This window comes from Lupinus angustifolius, chromosome LG09 (assembly GCF_001865875.1).
Source record: "Lupinus angustifolius cultivar Tanjil chromosome LG09, LupAngTanjil_v1.0, whole genome shotgun sequence".
Classification (NCBI taxonomy): domain Eukaryota; kingdom Viridiplantae; phylum Streptophyta; class Magnoliopsida; order Fabales; family Fabaceae; genus Lupinus; species Lupinus angustifolius.
Window position 1 is genome coordinate 13,126,272 of NC_032017.1, and position 8,513 is coordinate 13,134,784.

Consider the following 8,513-nt stretch of genomic DNA (forward strand, 5'->3'; position numbering starts at 1 on the left):
AACACATGTTAAAAAAACCCTTAAACAAATTAATCAACAAACTTATTTAAAAATCAGTAATTTTTTTAGTTAGATTTTTTCCAGCCTTACTTCATAAGATACCTAATTATAGCATTTGTTAGTGAGGAATCCTCAAAAGTTAATTATTCAACAAATGATACTTAATTTTACCTAATTATGACTTATAGTTTCATTAGAAATCTAAATTTTTTTTTATTTCTCAAGAATTATAAATACAACAAGAATCAAAGTTTAATCCCTTAGGTTAGGTCATTTACATTGATTAATGACACCATAAAATTATAACATAAATCATGTTTATTAACAGAATATTTTGACATAAATCATGTTTAGTAACAAAATAATCCTCGCTTAATCTATTCTTGGACAAGAGAAAAAAATAAACGCTATATAAAAATGCAAGTTATTAACTTATAAAAAAAAGTAAAATCTTCAAAATAATGATTAATGATTCATATCAAAGACCAGCAAAATATTAATTACAATTACTCACCTTTTATATTATTTTTCATCTATCATTAATTATTTAAATATTGCCAATCTAATTAACTAGATTATCCATCACAAACTTCCAGAAGGACTTTTAACTAACTTGTAGATATATTATGCAAAACACATCCCAAAAGATTCAGATCTAAAGTCTAATACTTAAAATATAATAAAAATAAAAAAGTATACGACCGAAGAACCTATATAATAACTAAAAAAACCATCTACAAATAAATAAAACCATAGATTTTCTTAATTCTCTCCCTCTAACATTTTCGCTGTTCAATTCTAAAACCATTCATATCTTTCCTCCACCACCATTAATGGCGGAGAACGACATCACCGCCCCTCTCCTCTCCTCCTCCGATCACCTCATCATCACCGTTGAATCGACCTCCTCCACTAACCAACAATCCCCTCAGCTCAACCCCTTCGCCTTTATCGGCTGCGGGCCCGTACCGGAACCGCCGGAGCCGTCGACGGTGGACCCGTTCCGAAACAACACACCGAGGATGGAAGGGGTGTATGAGTGGGTGAAGATGGTCGCGTGCTTTCCACTCGCGGTTGTGCGGCTGGTGCTGTTTGCGCTGTGTTTGGGGATTGGTTTTGTGGCAACGAAACTTGCTTTACATGGATGGAAGGATAATAAGAACCCTATGCCTAAGTGGAGGTCTAGGGTCATGTGGGTTACTAGATTATGTGCTAGAGTTATTCTATTCTCTTTTGGGTACCTCACAATTCTTGCTCTCTTTTTTTAAATAATGTTTGTTTTAGAGATTGAGTAATGACCCGAGTTCAAATCCTAAAACTGTACATTTCTGCTTGTGGGCTAAAGGCGCCTGCATCTCTTCCCTCGAGACCTTACTACGTGGGGAGCACAACATGTGTCGGTCCATATGCCATGAGTTGTAATTAGTTGAAAAAATACATTTAACTTAAAAATATAATTATTAAATATTTTTCTGAGCATATGAAACATGAAATGATATATATTGTCAGACAGAAGATGTGCTCCCCACTAGGTGAGAGTCTGGTGCACTGAGTTGTGCCCTTTTCAATTTGTTTTAATTTTATTTATTTTTTAGATCTTAGTTAATTGTGTTTTTTTTGTTTGCTTTATTTGGATAGTAATTGAATGCATTCCTTTGGGGTTAGATTTGATAATCTACCAACTTTACTAATGTTTTATGAAAGAATGTTTGTGTTTTTTTGGAGCATTTTTGTTTTGCTTGTGAAAAATGATATTTTTATTAATAAACAATTCACTTCTGATTTTGATACTATTGCTGATAGAGTGAGCTCAGTTGGTTAAGCTGCTGGGTATGAAGTGTTAGTAATTCCTGAACTATGTCTCCACTCTTTGCGCCATTACCTTCTGTGCCTCCTATTAGCTTCCCATTGGAACAAAAATTACTTGTGATAATTACTAACTTACATGATTGTTTGATTGGTATGTCACAAATAGCAGAAACTATAATGAAAAAAAAGTTGAAATTCAGTTTTTTATGAGAAGTTACATTTTTGTTGGCTTATTAAAAAGTCATTTTTTTTTGTAAAATGACTTTTTTAAGAGTATCATAGAATCACTTTTGTTAGAGTGACTACATCTGTAAGCACTCACAGAGCTTTGGGGCCATTACGTCCAGGTCACAAGGCAAACAATGTTACTGTTGCGGCAAGGCTCGCTCTCATCACCTGACAATCTATGTGATCTTCAAAGATGTGTAACATACATCTTCCTATTCCTTTGGACTTATGTTAGACGATAGTAAACGGTATCATCACTATTCACTAAAAAAGTACACTAATAAACTATTATTTGCTGTATGTTCATCTTAGCATCAGGCCAAATAAAATCAATGCTATGACATTATGTGTTCTGTTGTGGGCTGAATCCCATAATAAAGACTGGACACTTTAAAGATCAAAATTTTAGTTGTAAAAGAAATTTTGGAAGTTGTTTTTAGTGAGGAAAAAAACGAAGGTAAGCTAAGTTGTCCGGTGACCAATTTAAGTTACTCAAGTAAATGAAATTCTTGGGGTTTTTTCTTCCATTGTTATATTTATGCTACATAATACATACTGCATTCTTTATCCATCTCTTCTATTTTCTTTTAGGAGGGGGTTGAAAGAAACAAGAAAACAAAAGAAAATGCATGCCATATAAATGCAGGATATGGAAATTTTGTTTGCATCACTTTATTATGATAATTGTTTTGTTTAGGGTGGATGGCAGTACAGATAAAAAAGAAATGGGTTACTCTTTATATTATTTTATAAGAGTGAAAATATGCAATTCATTTTAATGTGATTTTATGTTAAATTTTGGGGACATTCACTGTCACTTTTATTACTGAGATGATATTGGAAACCAAAGGTAAAAGAAACAAAACAGTGACTATATGTCTTGTACGAGTATAAACCTCCTCAACTAGATACCCTGTATATGTCGTGTTCCTGGAAAGGAGCGTGTAAGGGTTGGATTATTTTTACTTCTATGAGATTCATATCAGTTCTACTTTATGTTTATGTTCACACCCTTAGCTTAATTTGGTTACGTGCTACTAAGTTCTCTATATTGTTTTCTCCTTCTCCATTGCAGCTATCAGTGGATAAAACGGAGGGGAAGACCTGCACCGCGGGAAATTGCTCCCATAATTGTATCTAATCATGTATCTTATATTGAGCCTATCTTCTATTTCTATGAGTTATTTGCCACCATTGTGGCGTCTGAGTCTCATGACTCCTTACCTTTTGTTGGCACCATTGTTAGAGCAATGCAGGTAATTTCATTTCATGGCTAGATTTTATCTGTGCTCAGTTAAAAATATAATGATGCACTGTGATTTAGCCATCATCCTTTTTTCCCCTTTTTATGTTTCAGGTCATATATGTAGACAGGTTCTCAGCTTCATCAAGGAAGCAAGTTGTCCAGGAAATAAAGGTAAAACATTTCTATTTGTTTGCTTATTGTTATTTGATCTGTGTGTTCTTTGATTGTTGATATGGTTGTTAGTTGATGCTCAAGTTGTCTTATTTTCTGTTATCAATTATGTCTTTGTTTAGAAGTTTCGCAACATCATTTGTCATATGTTCCTCCAATGCCCCTTTGTTTGCACCAAACCTCAGCAAAAGTTCCGTAAAAAAATATTTGGTTAAAGTTTAGGAAGAATGTAACTAAGTGAGAGTAGTGATAAGACTTACAAATATGTTTTTTCTGTTCATATTAGGGAAGTGATACTTTTTTGTTTTTGTTGGGCACGAGTGAGAGTTCTAGGAGCAATTTTTTTAGGCTGCAGTTTGCAATCTAACTGCTTGAAAATGTAAATAGGTTGTGAAAAGTGTAGTTACCCATAAACTGGAGGGGAACCCCGGTTGAGTGAGAATTTAAATGTTGGAAAATTACACTAGCTTCAGATTTTGGAGCTGAATGGCAAGATGCAAGAATTATTCGAACTAACAGGACTGAGCAATAGATATGTTGAGCATGAATTTGCATTATATAGCCTATCATGTTGTCAGTTTATTAGCTATTTGATACACAAGTCTGCTTTCAAGGATTTGAATAACAGAAAAGGGCTTCTTGCGATAGATTTCCTCGAGTACTATTATTTCCTGAAGGAACCACAACCAGTGGAAGGAACCTTATCTCCTTTCAACTTGGTGCATTTATTGCTGGGTACCCAATCCAGCCTGTAATCGTTCGCTATCCTCATGTGCACTTTGATCAATCTTGGTAGGAAATTTGTTTGTGAAGATTCTCGCATTTCATTTTTCTTGTCTGCACAGATAACTTATCACTCTCATTTTGTGTGACATGCAAATTTGTTTAGGGGTAATATTTCTTTGACAACGCTTATGTTCAGGATGTTCACTCAGTTCCACAACTTCTTTGAGGTATATTCTCTCATGGATTGAGTTTTTCTTTACTTTTGTCCATGTTGTAATACTTATTATTCTTGAAGTATTTTAGAACTTCATCTTGAATTGAACAGGTAGAATATCTTCCTGTCATTTCACCCCTGGATGATAAGGAAACTGCCGAACATTTTCGTGAGAGGGTGAGTCTTCTAGTTTTGTTTTATAGCAATCATATATTGTCCCAGGATTTTTGTATTTATCCCTCTCTTTTGTTTGAAGCTTCAAACTTTGGACTGCACAAGTTCATAGCTTCCTAATCCTCAGAACCTTTACATATATGTACTTATTCTTTGAATTGTAGAGGAAGGTTCCTCTAAGAGCATCTCAGAATCTGCCATTTTCCTCTAAGGATCAGTTTGGTTTGTCCTTAAATGGGAGTGAAAATTCAGGGATGGACTATATATGGAAAAATTAATCCTTGTTTTGTTCATTCCAAATTTCAAAAGGCACTAAACTGGTTAGAAGTCAAACCTTGTGCAAACTGTTCCAGTAAGATGCCATTTGGCAATGTGTTGTAGGAAAAATTAGGAATCACATCATACCACAAGATGCGCAGTTTAGATATCTTAGCCTATTTAAGGGAACATGACCAAAACTTGCCTAAGATTATGTAAACATTGTATCTTTTACCTTTTCATAAATCTCTTTAATCAACTTGTCTTAAGTTATGAATAAATAAACTTGGATAAATTGGTGAATTTAGTTACGAATGATATGTTGATAAATGCAGACTGCCCATGCTATTGCAACTGCAATGAATGGTGTCCAAACCGGACATTCCTATGGAGACCTAATGCTTTATAATAAAGCACAAGAATCAAAAAAGGTGTGTTTTTTTCCTGGTTACTATTATATCTCCATCCCAGTTTCTTAATTGGTTTTGGTAATTTGAAACTTGTTTGGGTTCTTTTGTACAAAACGGTACATTTCAAATTTGTAAATCAAGTGTCAAGTTGGTTTGCATTTATACATTATCTTATACCCATAAATAACATTATCCTTAGTGTATTAAAACCTATACTTCACATGTTTCTAGTGCAACTTAGCAATCCAATTTGGTTATCACTGACATATCAGTTTATTGACTTTTTCAGGAGAACCCCTCAAGTTATATGGTTGAAATGGCAAGCGTGGAATCAGTGAGTCCCTTTAAACCAAGGAGCTTGAATTATATGTTGAAATAATTTTAAATATATCATTAAATTCTATTTTCCTGCCATTATCAAGTCCCTGGTATTTTGTTTCAGCTTCATTAAGTAGAAATGTAGGATTTTTAGGTTATAGGTTTTCATCGTGTTTCATAAGTGGCCCACAGAGTGGCTGCATGATGTTTGAGCCTACAAATTGATGGGCACCTTCACCTTCATTGTTATCAAAGCAAGCCTGAGTTGCTCAAAGAATTTGGAAGTAGCTTTGCTTTCCCTATGAGTTTCTTTCTGTTTTTATTTCCTTTTTTGCGTCGGTATGATCTTGTCTACTATAACTGCTTTTTCTAAGTCCTTTTATAGTTAAAGTAAAGGAACTTGCCAAGTATGCTTTCTCTTGTAACACAATCCTGAAATATTGCCGGTAGTTCATGTGCTTATCAACCTTTTCCTTCAATGAATACAGAGTGAAAGAGGAGAAACTATTTTGTATGTTGGTATAAGTGATAATATGATGCATTCTGTCTCCCTTATTTGTTTGCCAATACAGTATTGTCACTTTAAATTTGACTGTCCATGCATGGAAGGTGGTGAGGTGCTATCCTGGCAATCAGAGATTGCCGATTTTGGTCCTTTGTCTTTATTCTGGTTTTTGATATAGACTGCTTTCTTTTAATTAAATTGTACTGCTGGCAACTTTGCAAGGATGGATAAAAAGGTTGTTTTGCTTTTCAGTTATTTCATATCAGAAGCTTGGAAGCTGTGGGCTTTCTGGATAAATTCTTGGCTATGAATCCTGATCACAGGTACTATTTCCATATTTTTGTAACTAATTAGGAAAACCTTTCTTGCTCAGGTACCCACGGGAGGGGGGGGGGGATTATATGTTAATTGATATTTGTATTTAGCGGTAAGCAATTGACTAATAAGTCATTTACTAAAACATGCTTTTTTTTAAACTACTATTGTTATGAATAAAACACCCTGTTATATACAAGATATCTATTCTTGGTACTCCGCATCTCAATCTCCCTCTATTTATATCTGGTGCCCAATGTATATAGGCATGTGACGCTTCAAATATATGTTGGATGTCCAAGCATGTAATATGCTGACAATTGGATATTTAATATTGCTAATTGCGATATAAAAAGAGAGCATCAAACTTGACTTGGAATTTTATTTAACGTGATTAACAATTGTCTTACTCGACCATGGGAATCCTTAATAACCATAATCCGATCTATCATTTATCCAAAAAGCCACAATCCAAGCTACCTGTGTACTAAATGCCTCGTCGCAATGTTTTATAAATTGTGCATTTGGAGCTAATTAACATGTTCATGACTGATGCTAGTGATTCTATAACACAGTGAGATTGAAAAACCTATCCATCATAACGTTGCATTCTACATATTGGGACAGAGACATTGGAGTATGATAAGGGTTTTTGAACACATGCTTTTGTGCAAATTATCCCTTTTTATTTTTTTTTGTATTTTTATTTCACTGACAACCATGGCTTCCCTTTGTATTAACTATTATCCTTATTTTTGTGTTTGTTGATTTATGTTCTGATCTGTGTGTGACTTGCATATGGTATAATTTGGTAAACTTTACTACAAATCTGAAAGTTTACTTGTTATAATGACTGCAACAATTTGTGGTAATAATACTTCAATATTATCTTGTGGAAATTAATGATGAAGTTCATTCTCCTGCTTGCAGTGGTCGTGTTCAATATGATGGCTTCTTGAGAGTTTTCAGACTTAAGGATTGCCCTCTATCTCAAAAGGTTAGTCGCCAAATAGTTTGAGATCAAAATTCATCAAGATTTGATGTAATGTCGGTTACGTTTTATGTTAAAATTCACTACAATTTATGATAAATTAGCATCAGAATGCTCTAATATAATTTATATCCCCTCGTCCGCCTTCTCTCTGTTTCCAAAGCCTTCCCAGCTTCCTGTGACTTGTATTCTTTTACTTTTTGCCCTTTAATTCTCATGTTGATTATATCTGATTACAGGTATTTGCATTTATTGATGTAAAGAAGAGTGGGACAATTACATTCAAACAGGTATTTGCTATTGACTGCAACTTTGGTTTCAAAATGTCGGTAATGATTATTACACTCACATCCAAATGCTTATATGTTTCTTCCAGTTCTTGTACGGTTCGGCACATGTCATGACGCAACCGGGGTTCAATCAAGCATGTGAAGTAGCCTTTGCTGAGTGTGGTGGTGCAGTAAATGCCTACATTGTAGAACAACAGGTATTACCTTCTTTCAGACTCATATATATGCCTTTGTTATATATTGGACTAACTATTTTGTTCCTTTTGTAATTCCTTTTAAAACCAGTTACAATATTTCATCCAACATGCTATCCCCGGCTGCAAGGAGAATGAGGTAATCTATTCTTTCTTCAGTGTTTCTTCACTAACATTGTTTTTGCTGTTATGCCTTTTGACTGATGCTAATAACTGATTACTTGTAGGTCCATGAGCTTTTCGAGTTATTTGATAACGATAACGTCGGAAGAATCAACAAAGATGAATTTCTTTCATGCCTAAGAAGAAATCCTCTTCTCGTAGCAATTTTTACACCTCACCAGCAGCACAAGGAGTTTGGGTCTAATGGAGTAATAGAGATATTGTGATAAGTGGATTTGGAGGCTATATTTGCTTAAATATTCTGGGTTCTTAGGGTCATGTTCTTTTAGGGAGTACACCAAAAAAAGGGTAGGGAGTTTCTGTTACAAAAAAATATATAGGGTTTAGAGATCCCTTTTTATTTCCTTTTTCCTTATTTTCTTTTTTTACCTTGTGTATTGACTATATAAATCATCATTATTTGGTCAAAATCTATGTATTTCTGCCTTATTTTAACAAGGTCAGTTTTACACAGCTAGAAAATAGTGCTGTTATCCAAACT

The 8,513-nt window shown here is 34.2% G+C and overlaps 1 protein-coding gene across 1 annotated transcript; it reads left to right on the plus strand.

Moving 5' to 3' along the window:
• Window positions 834–8,311, plus strand: LOC109357437 (lysophospholipid acyltransferase LPEAT2-like). The gene is made up of 14 exons (XM_019601399.1): window positions 834–1,237; window positions 3,113–3,293; window positions 3,395–3,454; window positions 4,083–4,246; window positions 4,344–4,407; window positions 4,506–4,571; window positions 5,162–5,257; window positions 5,526–5,570; window positions 6,312–6,382; window positions 7,305–7,371; window positions 7,605–7,655; window positions 7,742–7,852; window positions 7,941–7,988; window positions 8,077–8,311. Exons 1-14 carry the CDS (start codon window positions 834–836, stop codon window positions 8,236–8,238), a joined length of 1,590 nt encoding a protein of 529 aa, XP_019456944.1. The 3' UTR covers window positions 8,239–8,311.